The sequence below is a fragment of the Pongo pygmaeus genome, chromosome X (genome assembly GCF_028885625.2).
Source record: "Pongo pygmaeus isolate AG05252 chromosome X, NHGRI_mPonPyg2-v2.0_pri, whole genome shotgun sequence".
NCBI lineage: Eukaryota > Metazoa > Chordata > Mammalia > Primates > Hominidae > Pongo > Pongo pygmaeus.
In genome coordinates this window covers 36,769,121-36,792,101 of record NC_072396.2, presented here as the reverse complement: position 1 = coordinate 36,792,101, position 22,981 = coordinate 36,769,121, and the positions used below count along the sequence as shown (strand labels likewise).

Here is a 22,981-nt window from a genome sequence, read left to right as displayed (position 1 = left end):
ATGGTGGATCTTGTTATCTTTTCTTTATTGACTTTTAGTTTATTACATTTATTTTTGGAGAACATAGTCTATATTATGTCAACCCTTTAAAAATTTTTGAGACTTGAATTATAACTATAGAATCATACATTGTCAATTTCTATAAATGTCTCATGATTGATTTAAAAATGTGTATTCTCTAATTGTAAGGTGCAATTTATACATGTTAAATGAATGAAGCTTGTTACAAATATTGTTCAAATATCTTGTCTCTGGACTCATCAACACTTCTGAAACATGTTTTAATATCCTAGAGTTATGAAGGACTAGTCAAATTTTCCCAATTTTAATTTGGAGGTGACATATTTTAAGACTATTTTAATTATGCATAGAATTTTAGAATTCGGTTGGCTTTCAGGTGAATTTAATCTTTTATAATTATTTGATGACTTTTATATCTTAAAAACACACTTTACCTATAGAGGATATTGCATTTGAAATTAATACTGCTACCCAGCTTTATTTTGGTTATGCTGTTATATCTCTTCCTATCATTTCACTTTGGTGCTTTTCAGCTGAGGGTGATTTTGCTCCCCAGGAGACAAGTAGCCATGTGTAGAGATATATATTTTCTGTCACATCATGGGGAGGAACGCTATTGGGTAGAGGCTATGGATGCTGCTAAACATTCTATAATAAACAACATAGCCTCCCACCATACATATATATATGGACTTTTCAGGTGTAATTAAGGTCTCTGATCAGTTGACTTTGAATAAAGCAAGAGGGAAATTATCATGGATGGGTCTGACATAATCAGTTGAGATCACAAAAGAGGGTTTGACAGTCAGAAGCAGAGAAGTCTGAGAGATGGTATACTTTTGGCCTTGAATTAGTTGTATACCATGTTGTGAGGATGTGACCACATGGCTAGGACTTCAGGGTGGACTGAGTGTGTCCCTAGGCAAAAAATGATGCTTTAGTTCTATAAGGACCATGAAATTAATTCTGTCAACAACTTGAGAGCTTGGAGGAAGACTGAGCCTCAAGTGAAAGTGCCACTCCAGCCAACACTTTGACTTCTGCTTATTGAGACACTCAGCAGAGGATGCAGCTAAGACAGCTGGACTGCTAAGTCAGAGAAACTACAAAATAATAAACAAATTCATGTTGTTTGAGATATCAAATGCATGTTTTAAGGCACCACGTTTGTGATAATGTTTCACATAGCACTAGAAAACTAACATATTGAATTTTTAGGCTTGCTTATTACTTCATGAAGAGAGACACAGCAAAAGAAAATTTACAAGAAAATTTAATGACTAACTGTGAGATAATGAAGAAAGATTTTTTGTTTTTTTTTTGTTAAATTTTAATGTATGGTTAAATATTTTAATAGTTCTTTCCAACTATAGAAACAAGCCATTATTATATAATTCTTATATAACACAGACACAAACAAAAAAGCACGTAAAGAAAATGTGGTAAATTCACATTAAGTATTTACCTGAAATAGTTTTGAGGTAAAATGTTGATATCCATCACAGTTTTTATATCCAAAGGAACAGGAGTGAAAAATATAAATGGAGGGTCAAACAATAACTCTGGTGATTTTACTTCTCCAGTAAGACATAATATTTTATAGCAAACTGGAATGTAATTTAAAAGCATAGGAATATCTGCTGTGTATTTCCCAGGACGATCTAATGAAAAACAAATTTTTAAGGGTATTTTAAATTAGTTAAAACACACAAAAAATTTACATAGCTGAACTATTACTAAATTTCAAAATGTACTATGATGTTACAACTTAATGGGACAGAATAAATTACCCAGAAATTAGATTTAGCTTGCTGAAGAACTTAAGACACATAATGAGGTGCTGTTGAAAGAAAACTGTTTTAAAGTACAGCTTGACTAGAAATGGAGCAAGTCTCTTTAATGTAGATTTTCATAATTTGGAGAAAATAAATACACCCTGGGAAAGCAGTGCAATTGAACATTTAAAAAATTATCTTCTGTGTTTTAATAGAAGCTTCCCAGGCCTTTAAAATATGCAGTATGAAGATGAGGATAGATCATTGCCATAAGGATCCCAGGGGACTACTGAGAAAAGGAGGTCCTGAGGTGAAAGGAATGTGCTGTATCCCAAATTTTTAAGTTTAAGAAATACTACCAGGGTTGACTGGCCAATGTTACCTGGTAGGAAAGGACAGGAAATTCCCAAGCCATAGCTTAACAAGAGAAAAGGTAGTTTGTGTTAGAGCGCAGGGCTTAACACGGGAAGCTAGTTTCTGGAGACAGTTTCCATCACAGCGAGTGATCAATACCCTTTCACACCGAAATCTCCAAGCATAGTGTGTGATAGAGAGAAAAGAGTGACCCAGTGATTGTGATTTCAAGCTGATATCTTAGAACCCTCAGATGGGACACCAGTGCACCTTAGCAAAGATTGGGGCCATCAAGGATATCTTCAGAGCAAAAAATGACAGTGCACTGGGTGATACAAGACCATGTTCAAAAGTGACACTTACACTTACTGCTAGAAGCAAAAGCAATGGACTCATTGAAATCATCAGCCATACTAGTGCTCTCTGTACTGAAGGCCATTACTTAATCAAATAAGCCCTTTACCTGATCAAGTAAGTAGTCTAGGGTTCTTGGAAAAAGGGAGGCAGCTGGAGAGGAAAGGAGAGGAGGAATAGAAAAATAATGGGCTCCCTACTAATAATGACAAATGAGTACTGGAAAGACTATGTGAAAATTTTAAATAAATTACGTATACTTTGAGCTGATGAAATAAGCTATAAGAGAATGTATGTATTTAAAACATTACAAATCTATAGGGAAATGATGGTTTCATTTCATAAATTTGATGTTGTTAAATTTGTTTTGGGGAGAAAAAATCATTTCAGAGTTAGGGAAAGTTTTAAGACTTATTGAATTCTGGATTTTGAAAGGCCTACTTTGAGATTATTTCAGAATTTCAGACCTCTTAAAGGGTTCTGGGGTGATAGAGAAGGGGATTCTTTGTATAACCTCAGACTATTGGAGATTCAATCATACCCTTTTTAAGCTGAGAGTGTTTTCTCTCTCATCTGAGATGTAATTTATAAAGGCATTTTAAGCATGTTTAATTCTTAAGAGTTAGGTTGTATTAGCCAGGCATGGTGGAGCGTGCCTCTAGTCCCAGCTACTCGGGAGTCTGAGGCAGAAGAATCGTTTGAACCTGGGAAGTAAATGTTGCAGTGAGCTGAGATCGCACCACTGCACTCCAGCCTGGGTGACAGGGCGAGACTCCATCTCCAACAACAACAACAACAACAACAACAAAGAGTAAAGTTGGGAGCCTAATAAAAGAAACCACAGATTTGACTGCTAGGGCCCAGTGCATATTGAAAGAAAAGTCAAATGGAAATGTTTTTTATTTCCTTCTAGATGGACCAGTCCAGTCCATTTTATCTGAGTATAAATGTTGACAGGCACATAAAGGAGAAGTTCTGAACAGAAAAATGGGTGGTAGGTTCAGCTGGAATAGCTTTGTGCTATTTCTTTCAAACCAGAATATGGAAGAAATGGAGATGAAACTAGAGAAATACATAATAAAACTTAGTTATTTTTACTAAACAAATTTCAGAATGCAAAGAATAGCTGATGTTTTCTATCATATTTTCAGAGATTTAAAGAGGTAATAAAAAGATTAAACAGTTTTAAGCCTACTAATCATAATATGCTATGAGATGTTTCTCACACACAAAGCTAAAATGATTATACAATGCCATGCTAATAGATATAATAGAACATCAACTTAATGCAACACAGTGCTAATAGAATATTATTGAGAGAGAGAGAGCACACTTCAGTGAACTCTCTAATAAGCTTTAAAGCTATAATAGATTCTTACCCTGCCTGAACTACTGATAACTGAGCCAGTTGTGGGTATTTTATCTAGATTACCACATGTGTAAAACTTAGTGTCCTCGGAATTTGGGTATTTTATAAGTCTAATAAAATGAAAAACAGATTACATTGCACTATAGTGGCTGAATGTGATAAGCAGAATTCTGAGAACGTTCCTCAAAAAATTAAAAATAGAACTACCATATGATCCAGTAATCTCAAAGGAAATGAAATCAGTATCTCAGATATCTGCACTCCTATGTTTATTGCAGCAATATTCACAATAGCCAGATTATAAAAGTGTCCATTGATGGATGAGTGGATAAATAAATTGTGATGTATGTATACACAGTAGACTATTATTCGTTCATACAAAAGAAGAAAATCCTGCCCTTTGCAAAAAAAAAAAAAAAAAAAAGATTGAACCTAGAGGACATTATTGTAAGTAAAATAAGTCAGACACTGAAAGACAATTACTGTATAATCTCACTCATATGGAATCTAAAAAGTCAAACTCATGGAAGCAGAGTGTAGGGCATTGTCTTCTAGGGGCTTGGGAGTGGGGGGAATGGGGAGATGTTGATCAAAGGGTACAAACTTTCAGTTATAAGATGAACAAGTTTCTGGGGATCTAATGTACAATATGGGTGATGATGGATATGTTAAGTCATTTCATTGTGGCAATCATTACACAATGTATACATACATCAAATCCTCACATTGTACACCTTGAATATATACCAAATTTGTCAATTAAATAATGTAACATTCAAAAATGAGATTAATAAAATTGCATTATTTATAATTATTCAAATTAAAAGAAATAACAAATAATCTAAACTTCTGTATACATAATAAAACAATTTCATATATGAAGGATAAATTGAAAGTATAACCACAAATATAGGAGAAAATATCTTACTTGGACAGAAACTTATGGTAACATTATACTTTTCATTTGGTCGTAGAATCCCATTCAGTACACTGAACTTGAATGTGCCATCTTTGAAAAGTTTACCAGTATTACTAAGATCCAAAGTCCATGTCACATGGTGTTTGGTAATATTATATAAAACAAGATTCTGCTCACACACACAAAAAGACAAAAAAAAGTTAAAAATTATAGCATGCAATCTAAAGTTTAGTTGTATTACCATCTCAATTTGATGAGCCTATGTATAAATTCAAATGATTAATCATAGATAAAATGCTTTAAAATGATATTAGACAAACAAAGGGGTTTTTAGTCTGATGAAACTGTTCTCTATGACATTGAAGTGGTAGACACATTATTCCATGCATTTTTCAAAACCCAAAGATCTTATGTGAACTTAAATGTATGTAAATCAAAAACAATCAACCCAGCTGTAATACAGTGCATCACAGTCTGTAATCCATCTTGGAATGTTGATACACTGTCTTACAAATGTGTGAAATAACCTCATTGAATGTAGTTAGGGTAGAGAGAAATTGGCCTCAGTAACTTTGAAAAACTGTGTTTTTGACTGAAAGCTACAAGGCTAAAGAGTAAGAATTGTGTATGAATAATGTACTCTAGGTGATAAACGTGTCAGCAATTTTAATAGGCTACAGGTTAGAAAATCTGAAACTTCTTTATTTGAAATTAGGATTAAAAAATAAGTAAATAAAGTGTAAAAAATGAGAGGCAGATTTCTCATTGTCAGAGAAATTAGTCAAAAATGAGTAAGAGAGAAAGATGGGAATGGACATTGTGGTGCTAGATTAGAGATATCAGTCTGAGCTGGTGTTGGATGTATGGATAGATAGATATAGAGAGAGAGACACATATATAAATAATTATAGGTATATGTGTATATGTGGATTAATATATATACACATATTTCCTGACTCTATTTGTCGAAAGGGCCTAGAACCTGTGACACTGCAGTAGCAACTCGTATACACAGTGCTTAGACCTTGGTTTCTAAATATCATTCTACAATAAAAAGTACTAGGGGATCTTGGAGAAATGTTGATTTTAGAGCTGGAGCAAGTAAAATAAAAGATGAGCCTGGAACATTTGGTAGTACCACTAACTTAGAAAATACTTCAAAATCACAATGATGGGAGCCTGTCAAAGGACCAACGTAAAAGAGCTTATAATGGCCAAAGCAGAAACAATTTTAGCAACAAAATAAATAATGTAATATTAAATTATAACTGAAAGTACAAAAATAAATATATGTGTGTTCATGCTGACATATTATATAATAAAATAAATAAATAGGGAGAGGAAATAATCTTTTCTAAAGAAAATTTCCAAGTAATATATGTAATATATAAGTAGAGCTTAACCTCCTACCACTTGATTGTAGGCTAAAATTGATAACACACTTCCAAAGGGTAGAGTATGGAAAGTGAAAAATAGTAACTTCACAGTGGAGAAACCTAGTAGATATCACCAGTAATTACTTATTTTCATATCATGTATTCCTTTATATGATGTGATAAAAAAACTATTTCACCTCGGTAACATTCTTCTCCAAAACCCATGGAAAATAAAAACTCAGTCTAATCAGGTGAAAAACACCAATCTCAAATTAAAAGACATTTTCAAAAAATGCTGGACAAATACTCTTTAAAATCGTGAAGATAATAAAAAATAAACAAGATTGTGAGCCTGTCACAGGTTGGATGAGACTAAATGCAATGTGCTATCCTGGTTGGACCCTGGGACAGTAAATGGACATTAGTGAAAAACCATTGATTTCTGAATAGAGTCTGTTGTTTAGTCAATAATGTTGTACTAATGTTAATTTCTCATTTTAAAAAAATGCCCTATGGTAATGTAAGGTAATGTTAGGTAAAGTTGGGTGAAAGCTATCAGAAATTCTCTGCACTACCTTTGAAACATTTTAGTAAATCTGAACATTATGGGCCTGACTTGCATGCAGACTCATCTTTCCAATGTAACCTGCTATTAAAATAAAACTATCAACCAGGTTTTTTCAGTAACTTTACTCTTCAAATATTTGAAGACTATAGAATGAGCCATACAATTATCACTACAACAAAGTACATACCTCATTTCTTTCTAAAGCATGATTGATTTAAAACATATAGGATAAACAATGAGCCAATTTTTTTTCCCAAGCCTTGAAGTACTCAAGCATCTATTTAGCTCTAATATTGGTATATCCTAACTATAAAAGGTTAATTTACACATTCTAAAGAAAACATGTTTCAATACAGAAAGTGAGCACAAAATCATACCAGCCATTTGAAGCTTAATTTTTGTCATTTTAAAATGAGGAAAAGTTATTATACTTCCAAAATACTATCTACCTTCTATATCTTATAACTTTGAGAAATGAACTGATACAGTTATCTATAAAGAAATATTGGTTAATTTGTTCAGTATGTTTAGTGTTATTTTTTCTTTATATTTTTGCCAAAATGATATATGTATGCAGCTTACACAAAAAGTTCAAAATGCTTGTTTAAAAGCAGTTGTCCCATCAAATTCCTCTTCATCAAAAGTTCTGTTTCCATATGTAACTTACCTGCACATTGGGCACATGTACCATAAAACCTAAAGTATAACAATAATAATAATAATAATTACAATAAAAGAAAAAAAAAATTAAAAAAAAAAAAAAAAAAAAAAAAAGTTCTGTTTCCCAGAAGCAACCAATTTTAGCCAATTGTGATTTGAGTTTTTATCTAAATGTGACGCCAATATGGCTTTTGTTAGTTTTTTATTGCTGCCCTAACAGATTACCACAAACATAGGGACTTAAGAAAACACAAATATATTATTATATATCACAGTTCTGTAGATTAGAAGTCCAATGCAAATATCATTTGGCTAAGATCAACGTGTTAGCAGGAACTGTGTTCCTTTCTGAAAGCTCTAGGGAAGAGCCCATTTCATTGCCTTTTCTAGTTTCTAGAGGCCAGCCACATTCCTCAGTTGGTGGCCTTCTTCCCCTATGTTGAACACTGCATCACTCTGACCCTTCTGTCATCACATCTCCCTCTGAGCACAGTTAGAAAAGGTTCTCTGCTTTTAACCACTCATGTTATTAGATTGGGGCCACCTAGATAATTCAGGAACATCTTCCCTTCTCCGAGTCCTTTACCATAATTATATCAGCAAAGTATCTTTTGTGATATAAGGTCATGTATTCACAAATTTTGGAGATTAACACTTAAGCATCTTTGGGGACATTATCTGCCTGCAGCATGATTATGTTATGGTTTATCAGCTTCAGATATTGTCTTTTGACTGCCCACTAGGAAAGATGAAGACTCAGTTCATTGGTACTACCTATACTCCTCACTCCACTTCCTATTTTTGGATATTCATATTTTTTAAAATTCTTCCATTAGTCAACTTGGTAATTTTAAGCAAAAAATATATATCTCTTGTTTTTCTTTTTCTCTGTACTTTAGACAATACTTTTCAATTACCCACTATGTAAAATGAATTTTATTTCTTTATTCCAAAATCCTTAAACCTTCTGTCAAATTAACCTTCCATAAACATATTAAGCCTTCTCTGTACCATATATCTTATATATTATGACTGCAAATATCATTCATGGGAAGTTTAAGTAGAAGATTAGAATCACATTTTTTTTTTCTCCATGGGGCCAATGTCCCTCTTTCTCCTCAAAAGAGAAAATGCTATTGGTGTCTAGATCTTCTTTGCTTACATCGATTGAATAAAATTTCAATGATATAAAATAATCTCACATTTATGAAGGTATTGTTTTTATCTGAAATCCATTAAATTCAGTTAATTAAAGTTGCCTTTCTAGCCCCACACATAAGGTCTTTGTATCCTTGAAGTTCTATTCAAAGTAGTTTTCTTGACTTTTGATACTCTAAACAGTCACATTTTAATTTCAGTATATCCTTTATTGATCTCTAACTATAATTTTATATAGCACTCTGCTATTTTTTATTAACTGAATCCATTAAATTCAGTTAATTAAAGTTGCCTTTCTAGCCCCACACATAAGGTCTTTGTATCCTTGAAGTTCTATTCGAAGTAGTTTTCTTGACTTTTGATACTCTAAACAGTCACATTTTAATTTCAGTATATCCTTTATTGATCTCTAACTATAATTTTATATAGCACTCTGCTATTTTTTATTAACTGAATCCATTAAATTCAGTTAATTAAAGTTGCCTTTCTAGCCCCACACATAAGGTCTTTGTATCCTTGAAGTTCTATACGAAGTAGTTTTCTTGACTTTTGATACTCTAAACAGTCACATTTTAATTTCAGTATATCCTTTACTGATCTCTAACTATAATTTTATATAGCACTCTGCTATTTTTTATTAATGCAATGCTAAATATTCTCTCCATATAATTTTTCTTCAATGCTATAAAGGTTCAAAATTGGTTACAGGTATAGCAACATATAAGACAAAAAGGGGCAGTGCAAATACAAATTTCTATAATGTGTGCTGAGCTTTTTTATGCATGTCTCTCTGTTTTCCTTCCTAATTAGAAGAGAGGCAGAGTTATCCTGTAAGAAAAAATAGTAATTTAATAGAGAAGCTACTTTATTATTATTATTTTTTTTCAGATTTATTATTGCCTCCTAGCACATTTTCTTTTATCTATGGAATATATTTCATATTAGTTTAAATTATAGCTTCCATTTGTATAAGGAGAATGGAATAATTTAATTATATTAAAATTATTTTAATATTCTTATTAATTATATGCATATATGTATTTATAAATAGCTGTATATGTATTTGTATATTTTGAAAATTACTCCTGAGAAATTTTATCTGTAAGTTTTCTAAAAAATGCCAGTATTCTTGCTCCAAAGAGCATAAACAATTGGGGAGAAATTAATCATAGGGAATAGTTCATATCACTCATGCTTATGAATAATCAACTTAACAAACTAAAATTCATAATCATGAAAAGAATTGTAAACTGTATCACTTCTTTATACATACCTGAGTTTTTGTGACCTTGTTATTAGGATTCATCTCATGTAAAGGGATTTCAAATAAAAACTTAGTACTAGATAAGTTCAATGGTGATTGCAATGCTGTGAGAGGAACATAAATATACTGATAAAATGTCAACAGATATAAGCCCATAGGTACTTCTTAGTATACTTTAAAACATTAAACAATAAGAAAATAAGATTTGTTTCTACATATTTTTATATTCCCAACCAGAAAATAAAATAACATTTAAAAACATTTCTAGCATATCTTGGTTTATTGAATTAACAAAGTTCCCTGTTGTGGAATTTTTTTAATGGTAATGAATTATAAGTAAAATAGGAAAATTATCCTTGAGATAATAGAAAAGATGATATTGAGCTAAGAAAAAGTAAACAGCTAAAATGATCTCCACACTAGAGTTTGAACAACACAGAAGTGAACAGAAATGCAGAAAGAAAATTTATTGGAATACAGAGGAAATATATAGCTGGCATAGCATGTAATATTTCCTAGATAAAACAAGAAAACTCTGGGAGTAAATGGCTATTCTATGGAAGATTAAGAAAAGGGGTATCTGTAAAAATACTCACTGCATTAGAGAAGATATTATAATCTACTGGAAAAAACCTATACTTCTTGAAACTTACCTCTAAGACATTTGTAATTCTTAATGAAAACTAAAGGGTATCACCAGCTTTTGAAAAAATAAGTAAATAAAATAAAAACAATTTCTGATCCTAAAAATGTATGTATCTTACACATGTTTTTATTATGCTACTGGAATTAATGGATTATTTGACAGGGGGCCAGGACATGTGGGATAGGAGAAAGTTATGGATAGTGTTCATCCTTGTGTTACTCCCAAAACCTGTCACGTGAAATCCTGAAAGAGACAATGTTACCACAGATATATAAAAAGTGGCACACGTAATATTGTCTTTCCATTTACAAATTGGCATCTAGGAATAACCAGTGAAAATAGTATGTTGACTATAACTTTAAAAACAAAGCATTGTTTTGGCATATTACTTCACCATTTAGAGAGCCTTATTTCATTAAAACAAATAAGTTATTCTGCCTATCACAAATTTTTATAGAATCATTTTCTGAAGAAACCAAACCACCTAAGATTAAAGATCACAGACTAATTTCCCAGACATACTTCCTAAAATTAAAATATTCATTAGTATCCTGATTGCCAGACAGTGATATAATATTTAATGATAAAGCCAGCCTTTTGAGAGGTATTAATAAACATGAGCAAACAGGCAAGGGTCAATAGATATTAAAGAACTATTCAACATAAAAGAAAGACATAAAGGAAGAAATAATTCAGTAAAAATAGTGAGAATGTAGTCAACAGAAAAAAGTCAGTGAAATCATATTATAATTAGAAATAAAAGGTATTATTTTCCAAAAATAACAGGCTATAAATAAAGAAATAATTAGTAAATACTAAGAACTCTTGCTAGTTTAAAACTGCCAAAATAAGATTTTAAGATTTAGAAAAGTCAAGTAAGAAAAATATTGGGAAATTGAATAAAAAGATGAGGAAAATGGCAATAAGAGAGACTGCCTAAGATAATAAATAAATATATATATGCATATATATATACACATATATGACATAATCCATAAAGTATAAAATCCAACCAATAGTAATCTGAGAATATAGAAAACGATGATTGAAAATTTTCAAGGAAATAATTTATGAACGCTTTGTAGAACTAAAGGACATGAGTTCCCCATTTGAAAGAACACAAAAATGGAACACAATAGTGAAGATCAGAACCTGTGGGTTATAGCAAAAGCAGTGCTAAGAGGGAAGTTTGCAGCATTAAGTGCCTACATCAACAAAGAAGAAAGATCACAAATAACCTAATTTCACACCTTAAGGAACTAGGAAAACAAGAACAAACCAAAGCCAAAATTAGCAGAAGAAAAGAAATAAAGATCAGAGCAGAGCTAAATGAAATAGAAACCAAAAAACAACAAAAAGGATTAACAAAAAGAAAAGCTGGTTCTCAGAAAGTGTTTAAAAAATGGATAAGCTATTATACCAGCCAGACTAACCAAGAAGAGAGAAGATTCAAATAGACACAATCAGATATGAAAACAGAGACATTACAACTAATATGACAGATACGCAAAAGATCATCAGAGACTATTATGAGCAACTGTACACTCACAAACTAGAAAATCTACAGGAAATGGACAAATTCCTGGAAACATACAATCTCTAAGATTGAACCAGGAAGAAATAAAACTCCTGAACAGACCAATAATGAGTAATGAGATTGAATCAGTAATTAAAAAAAAAAAATCTACCACCCAAAAGAGCCCAGGACCAGTGTATTCATAGCTGAATTCTACCAAACATACAAAGAATTATACCAATCCTCCTAAAACTATTTCCTGTAAGAACTGGAACAAGACAAGGATGCCAGCTTTCACACTCCTATTCCACATAGTACTGGAGGCCAGCTTTCACACTCCTATTCCACATAGTACTGGAGTCCTCACCAAAGCAATGAAGCAAGAGAAAAAAATAAATAAATAAAAGGCACCCAAACTGAAAAAGAGGAAGTCAAACTATCCCTGCTCACTGATTAAATCTTACATCCTTTAAAGACTCTACTAAAAACCTCTGAGATTTGATAAATGAATTCTGTAAAGATTCAGCATACAAAATTAATATACAAAAATCAGTAGTGTTTCTATATACAAACAATAATCTAGCTGAGGATCAAATAATGACAGCAATCTCATTTACAATAGCTTAAAAATAAATAAAATACTAACCAAGGAAGTAAAAGATATCTATAAGGAGAGCTACAAAACACTGATGAAAGAAAACACAGATGACACAACAAATGGGAAAACATTTAATGCTTATGGATTAGAAGAATTAATTATCATTAAATGGCCATACTGCCCAAAGCAATCTAGAGATTCAACACAATTTCTATCAAAGTACCAATGTCATTTCTCACAGAATTAGAAAAAACAATCCTAAAATTCGTATCAGAATAATGAAACTGGACCCATACCTCTCACCATATACAAAAATTAATTAAAAATGGATTAAAGACCTAAATATAAAACCGTAATCTATAATGATCCTAGAAGAAAACATAGAAGAAGCTCTTCTAGACATTGACCTAGGCAAAGAATTCATGACCAAGTCCTCAAAACCAAAAACAACAAAAATAAAAATGGACAAATGGGACTTATTGAAACTACAAAGCCTCTGAACAGCAAAATAAACAAGAGAAAGAGTAAACAGACAACATACAAAATGGGAGAAAATATTAACTATGCATCTGACAAAGGACTAATATCCAGAATCTGTAAAGAACTTAAACAAAGCAAGAAGAACAAAACAAATAACCCCATTAAAAAGTGGGCAAAGGACATGAACAGAAACTTCTCAAAAAAAGACAAATATGCAGCCAACAAACATGAAAAACATTTCAACATCACTAATTATCTGCGAGGTGCAAATTAAAACCACAATGAGATACTATATTACACTAGTCAGAAAGGCTATTATTAAAAACTAAAAAAACAACAGATGTTAGTGAGGCTATGGAAAAAAAGTGAACACTTATATACTGTTGATGGGAATATAAGTTAGTACAACATTTATGGAAATAGTGTGGAGATTTCCCAAAGAACTAAAAATTGCACTACCATTTGATCTAGCTATCCCACTACTGGGCATAAACCCAAAAAGAAAGAAATCATGACATCAGAAAGACACCTGCACATATTGGATAAAGAAAATGTGATACACCCATATGCACATGTGCACGCACACACACACACGCACGCACACAATGGAATAGTACTCAGCCATAAAAAAGAATGAAATCATGTATTTTGCAGCAACATGGATGAAAGTGGAAGCCATTATCCTCAATGCAATCACTCAGAAACAGAGAGTCAAATACTGCATGTTCTTACTTTTAAGTGGGAGGTAAACAATGGAGACACATGGACATACCCTGTGGAGTAATAGACACTGGAGATTACAAAAGGTGGGATGGTGTGAGATGGCGAGGGTTGAAAACTTACCTACTGGCTACAATGCTCACTATTTGGATGATGGGTACCCTTGAAGCCTAGACTTCACCACTATGCAACATATGCATGTAAGACATCTACATTTGTATCCCCTAAATATATATTTATGTGTATATATATATAATCGTATATATAATCATATATATAATCATATATATATATATATGATGAGAGAGTCACATGAAAGTCACCAGTATAAAATAATGGAACACCAGGAGAAAAGAGAAGTTCCTAAAAGCTTCAAAGAGGAAACAATGAGTAGCATATAATGGATATAGAAGAAAAATAACAGATTTCTAAATACAAGAGAAGATAGAAGACAACCACAGTTTCAAAATTTTGAAGAAAAATTATTTGAATACAAAATTATATATTCAATCGAATTATATCATTCAAATATGGGAGGAAAAATGATACTTTCAGACATGAAAATTCTCAAAAAATTAACTCCCTTGGAGTTAATGATGGACTTGATCAGAGTTTTTTGTTAACATTGAAATGGTATTCACAGGAGACGTATAAGAAGAAGGCCTTTGACATACCTGCCTAGAGAGCTTATCAAAAATACATAGACTTTACGAATTTATGGAGCATAGATGACAAGGAGTAGAAATTTATCATATAGGCATTTTGTATCTATGTAACTATTAAGAGTACAAAAATAAGGAGCATCAAACAAAAATGGCATTCTTTGGGAACAAGGTTTATATAAATGTCATTCAAAATGATCTAATAAACAGCATGAGGACTAATGTTAATTATATCAGATTGTGTGCTGGAAATTTCCTAAGAGAGCAGATTTTAAGTAATTTTGCCACCAAAAAATGTAACTGTGTGGGATGATGGATATGATGGATATGTTAATTTGCTTGACTATAGAAATCATTTCACTATGTATATGTATATCAAAACATCATGTTGTACGTCTTAAATATACACAATAAAAAATTAAAAACTCACCTGTTAATTCAAAACTAAAAGGAATCCTAGGGAGGGAGAAAAGAACAATTTGGAAGACGAGTCTGACAGATCTCATCTTCTTGAAGAAGAAATGCTATATCTTTGCCTAATTTTTCTGTATCATTTGAATCATTAGTGAACTTTGGTTTTGGTTAAGTTATATAATACAAGTAAGTCTGATTTTACATCTCAAATCTTTGTGGAAGGACAAAAATATCTGTAAATGCATTATGTATGTACTTTTTGGAAGTACAAAATGTCTAATAAAGTGTTACATATTTATCAACCCTCTAGCTGACAAAGACATTCTAAATTTTCAAGCAATGTTAGACGTCATGAACAAGAGAGATTTTCCATAAAGTTAACAAAGAGATCTATCAGAAAATGAATAATACTAAAGGCAAATAACAAATCTTGGAGGACATTCACATTAAATATAAAAATAATATAAACAGCTCACCCAAATCTACCAGACAAATACAAAAACTTAAAAAGCCAAGGTACTTTACTTAAAGGTGAAGTATATGAACAGACAAGTTACATAAAAATATATAATTAAAAGCAAAGGTAGGAAATTCTCATCCTCATGAGCAATCAAACTGAACATTGAAATAATGTATTTTTAATCACAGAGAAAGATATACAAATTCTTTTTTTTTTATAGACACTGTCTTACTTTATCACCCAGGCTGGAGTGCAGTAGCAGGATCATAGCTCACTACTAGGTTCAAGAGATACTCGCGCCCCAGCCTCCTGAGTAGCTGGGTCTACAGATGTGCGTCACCACATTCAACTACTTTTTTTTTTTTCATTTTTATTTAGAGACAGGGTCTCACTGTGCTACCCAGGTTGGTCTCGAATTTCTAGCTTCAAGGGACCCTCTAGCCTTAGCCTCCCAAAGTGCTAGGATTATAGGTGTGAGCAGAAATTACCAGTCAAGATAGCCAATTTCTTTAAGCCAACATTAATAAGATTTTACACCAGGGAGGGAGTAAAACGGTACAACCCTTTAGAAACGTTCTGTGACAACATTCATCTAGAACCTTTAACATGTATGCACTTTAGAAATAATAAAATCCATTTTGAGAATCTCTCCAAAAAATTCTAAATAAGAAAAAAATATTATACAAAAAATTTTCACTACCACAATATTTATATTAACAAGAAGATAAAAGGAAGAAACAACCTAAATGCTTATGATGATGTTTAGGTCACCTAGAAGAGACACTTACGGGATGAATTTTTTTTGCACTAGCTCTCAGAGTTAATTTAAATAATTAATAAGGAACTACAATATCCAAGTAAAACATTCTATTAAGATTAAACAGAGAGAGAATGAGTGCAGCAAAATGTTGAAATAGAAGGTCCTCCCTGCAAGGTCACCATTTAACAAGTATCTACACAAAAAAAGCAACTTCATAAGAACCAAAAATCAAGTGACCACTAACAGCACCTGGTTTCAACTTCATAACACTGAAGGAGGCTGAAGAAGTAGGTAAAACAGTCATGAATCACTGACATCACCTGTTCCAAATACTCTGGCAGTGGCAGTACGGTACTGCCCTGTTAGAGCAGAAAGTCAAACTGGATCAAACACAACTGACATCTACCCATGGAGGGAGTGTTTAAACCAGCCCTAGCCAGAAGTGAATCACTGATCCCAGTAGTCGGAAACAGTTCCCACAAGCCTCGCCACCCTAAAATAAAGTGCTGTGGAACCCCAGATAAAATTGAAAGGCAGTCTAGCCCACAGGGACAGCAATTCCTAGGTGAGTACCAATAGCCGAGCTGGGCCCAGAGCCAGTGTTCTGGGGAGGCACATGACCTAATAAGACACCAGCTGGGGGAGCTAAGTAAGTGCGGGTATCACACATCCTCTAACTCAAGGCTGTAGAGCGCACAGCTCCAAAGAGATCCCTCTCTTTTACATTTGAGAAGAGAGGCAAAAGTGGGAAGGACTTTGTCTTACACTTTGGATAAGAGCTCAGCTGCAGCAGGATAGGGCACCAGTCAGGGTCATGAGCTCCTTTTCCAGACCCTAGCTTTCAGATGACATTTCTAGAAACACCATGGGCCAGAAGTACACCCTCTGCCTTGAAGGGGAGAACTCAGTCCTGGCAGCATTCATCACCTGTTAAGAGCCTGTGGGTCCTGAATAATCAGCAGTGACTCCCAAGTTCTACATCAAGGGCCTTGGGTGAGACTCTGAGACTTGATGGCTTCAGGTGAGACTCAGCACATTAAGAGCTGTGGTGGCTATAGGGTGAGAAAAGCAGAGGGAAAAGTAATGGGGACTTTGTCTTGCACCTTAGGTACCAGGTCAGCGAGAGTGGGGGAGAGCACCAAGCGGGCTCTTGGGATTCCCATTTCCAGAACTTGGCTCTTGGGTGACATTTCTAGATATGCCCTGGGCCAGTGGGGGAGCCCACTACTCTGAAGGCTGAGTCCCAGGACAGGCAGCATTCACCACAAGCTGACTGAAGAGCCCTTGTGCCTTAAGGAAACATCAGCAGTAGTCTGGCAGCACTCCCTGTGGGCCTGTGGTGGCAGTGGCCACACGATGAGGCTCCTCTGCCTTTGGAATGGGGAAGAAAGAGTGGGAAGAACTGCATCTTGTGGTTTGTGTGCTAGCTCAGCTGCAGTACAATAGAACATCAGAGAAACATGTAAGGTTTTTGACTCTAGTCCCTGGCTCCAGGACAACACCTCTGGACCCACCCGGGGCCTGGGGGAATTTGCTGTCCTGAAGGAAAAGACACAAGACTGGTTGGTTTTGCCACCATCTGATTGTACAGCCCTAGGGCCTTGAGTGAACATAGGTGGTAGCCAGGGAGTGGCTATGGGAGGCATTGGGTGAAACTGAGTGCTGTGCTTCAGGTCTGACACAGCATAGTCCTAGTGGTGGTGGCCACAGAAGTACTTGTATCACTCCACTCCCAACTCCATGTGTCTCAGAACAGAGAGAGAGACTCTGTTCATTTGGGAGAAAGTAATGAAAAGATCAAGTCTCTGCCTGATAATTCAGAGAATTCTTCTGGATCTTGTCCAAAATCATCAAGGTGGTCCCTCTCTGATTCTGCAAGAATCACAGTGTTATTGGGCTTCGGGTGCCCCCTAAAGCAGACACAGCTTAGATCACAAAACCCAAGTCCTTTCAAATATCTGGAAAGCCTACCCAAGAAGGACACGTACAAACAATCTCAGAATGTGAACACTACAATAAGTACATAACTCTTGAATGCCCAGACACAGACAAACATCTACAAGTATCAGGACCACCCAGGAAAACATGGCCTCATCAAATGAACTACTTAAGACACAAGGGACCAATCCTGAGAATCAGAAACATGTAACTGTTCAGAAAGAGGATTCAAAATAGTTCTTTTGAGGAAACTCAAAGACATTCAAGATAATAAAGAAAAGGAATTCACAATTCTATAGATAAGATTAACAAAGAGACTGAAATAATTTTTAAAAATCAAGCAGAAATTCTGGAGCTGAAAAATGCAATTTGCGTACTGAAGAATGCATCAGAGTTCTAATGGGAGAATTGATCAAGCAGAATAAAGAACCAATGAGCTCAAAGACAGTCTATTTAAAAATACACAGTCAGAGGAGATAAAAAAAAATAAAAAAAATTAAGCATGCTTACAGGATCTGGAAAATAGCCTCAGAAGGACAAATCTAAGAGTTACTGCCCTTAAGAGGCAATAGAGAGAGAGAGGGGGGTAGAAAGTTGCTTCAAAAGGATAATAACAAAGAACTTCCCAAATTTAGAGAAAGATATATAAATATCCAACTTATAGAACACCAAGCAGATTTAACCCAAAGAAGACTACCTCAAGGGATTTAATAATCAAAATTCCAAGATCAAGGATAAAGAAAGAATCCTAAAAGCAGACAAAAGAGAAGAAACAAATAAGATACATAGGAGCTCCAATATGTCTAGCAGCAGATCTTTCAGTGAAAATCTTACAGGCCAGGTTGGAGTGGTATGAAATACTTAAAGTACTGAAGAAAAAAAAACTTTCAGCCTAGAATAGTATGTCTGGCAAAATTATCCTTCAAACATGAAGGAGAAATGAAGACTTTCTCAAACAAACAAAAGCTGAGGGATTTGATCAACACCAGAATTTTCCTACAAGGAGTGCGTGGAGTACTTCAATCAGAAAGCAAATGGTGTTAATGGGCAATAAGAAGTCATCTGAAGGTATAAAACTCACCAGGAATAAGAAGGACACATACAAGTGCTCACCTCGGAGGCACATATACTAAAATTGGAACGATACAGAGAAGATTAGCATGGCCCCTGCAAAAGGATGACATGCAAATTCATGAAGTGTTCCATATTTTTTTGGAACCAACCCAAATGCCCATCAATGATATACTGGATAAAGAAAATGTGGCACATATACACCATGGAATACTATGCAGCCATAAAAAAAAATAAGTTCATGTTCTTTGCAGTGACATGGATGAAGCTGGAAACCATCATCCTCAGCAAACTAACTCAGGAAGAGAAAACCAAACACCGCATGTTCTCATTCATTAGTGAAAGTTGAACAGTGAGAACACACGGACACAGGGAGGAGAACATCACACATTGGGGCCTGTCGGGGGTTGGGGGGAAAGGGGAGGGATAGCATTAGAACAAATACCTAATGCATGTGGGGCTTAAAACCTAGATGATGGGTTGATGGGTGCAGCAAACCACCATGGCACATGTATACCTATGTAACAAACCTGCACATTCTGCACATGTATCCCAGAACTTAAAGTATAGTAAAATGAGTAAATAAAAAATTAAAAAAATAAAAACACAAAAAATTAGCCAGGCATGGTGGTGCATGCCTGTAGTCCCAGCTACTCGGAAGGCTGAGGCAGGAGAATCACTTGAACCCAGGAGGTTGAGGGTTGCAGGGCCAAGATCACGCCACTGCACTCCAGCCTGGGCAACAAAGCAAGACACCATCTCAAAAAATAGAAAAATTAAAAAAAGGACACACAAAAAACAAATATTATAACACTGTAACTATGGTGTGTAAAATACTCTTACATAGACTAAATGATGATCCAGTCAAAAATAATAATTATAACACCTTTTCAAGACATAGTACCATAAGATATAAATAGAGACAACAAAAAGTTAAAAAGCAGAGGGATGAAGTTAAGCCATAAAGTTTTTATTAGTTTTTTTTTGCTTTTTTATTTGTTTTTCATGCAAATAGTGTTACCTTGTTATTAGCTTAAAAGGAAAGGTTATCAGATACTATTTGCAAACCTCACGGTAACCTCAAACCAAAAAAATACAACAGATACACTAAACATAAAAAGTGAGAGACTAAATTATATCACCAAAGAAAATCACCATCCCTAAGAGGAAGACAGGAAGGAAACAAAGAAGAAAACAAAGACCACAAAACAAGAAGAAAAGAAATAACAAAATTCAAGGAGTAAGTCCTTAGTTAACAATAATAACATCAAATGTAAACGGACTGGCTGAATGGATAAAAGTACAAGACCCAGTGACCTGCTGCCTATAAGCAACACACTTCATCTATTAATATAAAGACCCACATAGACTGAAAACAAAGTGATGGAAAAGATATTTCATTCCAACAGAAACCAAAAAAGAGCAGGAGTATCTACACGTTTATCAGACAAAATAGGTTTCAAGGCAAAAACTATACGAAGAGACAAAGAAGGTCACTATATAATGATAAAGGAGTCAATTCAGCAAGAAGATGTAACAATTACAAATGTATATGAACCCAACACTGGAACACTCAGATATACAAAGCAAATATCATTAGACCTAAAGAAACAAATAGATCTGAATGCAATAATAGCTAGAGTCTTCAACTTTCCATTTTCAGCACTGGACAGATCTCCCAAACAGAAAATCCAAAAAGAAGCATTTGACTTAATCTACACTATAGACCAAAAGGATCTAATAGATATATACAGAACATTTCATCCAATGGCTACAGAATACATATTCTTCTTCTCAGCACATGGATCATTCTCAATGAAGAATCACATGTCAGGTCCCAAAACAAGTCTTAAAACTTTCAAAATTTGAAATTATATCAAGCATCTTCTCTGACTACAATTGAACAAAACAAGAAATCAATAATAAGAGGAATTTTGGAAACTATACAAATTCACAGAAAGAAAACATAACATATCCAAACCTATGGGATACAGCAACAGCAATACTAAAAGCAAAGTTTATAGCTATAAGTGTCTACATCAGAAAAGAGGAAAATCTTCAAATAACCTAATGATGCATCTTAAAAAACTATAAAAACAAGAACAAACCAGAATTAGTAGAAAAAAAGAAATAAGATCTGAGCAGAAATTTTAAAAAATGAAATGAAGAGAGTACAAAAGATAAATGAAACGAAAAGTTGTTGTTTTGAAGAGTTAAACAAAATTGGCAAACCTTTAGCCAGACTAACTAAAAAACAAGAGAGAAGATCCAAATAAATAAAATCAGAGATTTTAAAAAAGGCTTATTACAACTGATACTGCAGAAATTCAAAGGGTCATTAGTGGCTACTATGAGCAACTATATACCAATAAATTGGAAAAATCTAGGAGAAACTGATAAATTCCTAGACACACACAATGCACCAAGATTGAATCATGTTGGGGTTCAGTCAGGCTGGTGGGAAAAATATTAAAGATAGTTATAGTAATAGTGACAAACTCTTGGAAGGCCTGAGAGTTTGCATAGCTTCACATTGCTTGGCTGAAGGCAGCCAGGGTCTCTTTGCAGGAGCCAGAAAGATTAGGGTGCAAATACAAACGAATGTGTGGAGTTTATCTTACCAACCTGTTTACTTATATGCGCCTAAGACTAACATTTGTCCTACCACAGGTGCTTAACTGCCTCCTACTCGGGGGAGGAGGTTGGCAGAAGTTTATTACCTGCAAATGGTGCTTGCTTTAGGCCTAGGAACCTGGCCTTGAATCTTTACCCTCTAGTGATGGTTACTCATGACCTTTTAATCTTTACTAAATAAATGCAAACCTCACTGACTGATTGAGGCCACAGTCTCAACTGTTTACAGGACTCTGCTGGAGTCTGTAAGAGGCTCAGACACTCAGCTGGACTGGCAAAGCAGAATATCTGTGTGTCGGTGTACTTCATTATCTGTCGCTGGGTCAGGGGTCTGCAAGGGACAGACCCCCCACAACTGGTGCCCCCGTGTGAGGCGCACTACCGCAGAACCAGGGGGAAATTCCAAACTTCAACAGACCAATAACAAGTAACGAGATTCAAGACATAATAAAAAGTCTTTTAGTAAGGAAAACCTGGTATCACTGTTGTATTCCACCAAACATTTAAAGAACTAATACCAATCCTCCTCAAACTATTCTGAAAAATAGAAGACAATGGAATACTTCCAAATTCATTCTATGAGGCCAGTATTCCTCTGATACCAAAACCAGACAATGACACATTAAAAAAAAAGATAGGACAGGCCAATATCGCTGATGAATATTGATGCAAAAATCCTCAACAAAATACTAGCAAATCAAATTCAGCAATACATTAAAATGATCATTCATCATGACCAAGTGGGATTTATCCCTGGGATGCAAGAATGGAACAACATATGTAAATCAATCAATGTGATACATCATATCAACAGAATGAAGGACAAAAACCATGTGATCATTTCCATTAATGCTGAAAGAACACTTGATAAAATTCAACATCCTTTCATGATAAAAGCCCTCAAAAAACTGGGGATAGAAGGACAATTCCTCAACGTAATAAAAGTCATACAAGACAGACCCACAGATAGTATGAAACTGAAAGCCTTCCTCTAAGATATGAAACATGACAAGGATACTCACTTTCTCTACTGTTATTCAACATAGTACTGGAAATCATAGCCAGAGCAATCAAACAAGAGAAAGAAATAAAGGCATACAAATTGGAAAGCAGGAGGTAAAATTAACCTTGTTTGCAGAGCAACATTATCTTGTATTTGGAAAAATCTAAAGACTACATCAAAAAATATTATAAATGACAAATTCAGTAGAGTTACAAGATACAAAATCGACAGAAAAACCAGTAGATTTCTATATGCCAATAG

The 22,981-nt window shown here is 34.1% G+C and overlaps 1 protein-coding gene and 1 non-coding gene across 2 annotated transcripts in view; one reads left to right on the top strand and one right to left on the bottom strand.

The window, feature by feature from the left end:
* Window positions 1–22,981, bottom strand: part of CFAP47 (cilia and flagella associated protein 47) — a 458,984-nt gene that overhangs the window by 332,830 nt on the left and 103,173 nt on the right. Inside the window, exons 23-25 of the mRNA XM_054473062.2 lie at window positions 9,828–9,922; window positions 4,802–4,961; window positions 1,487–1,682 (exon numbers count right to left, since the gene is read on the bottom strand). Coding sequence (XP_054329037.1) covers window positions 1,487–1,682; window positions 4,802–4,961; window positions 9,828–9,922 — 451 coding nt within the window. The remainder of the gene's footprint in view (window positions 1–1,486; window positions 1,683–4,801; window positions 4,962–9,827; window positions 9,923–22,981) is intronic.
* Window positions 19,118–19,224, top strand: LOC129025470 (U6 spliceosomal RNA). Its single transcript, XR_008497226.1, has one exon. It is a non-coding gene; the product is annotated as a U6 spliceosomal RNA (small nuclear RNA).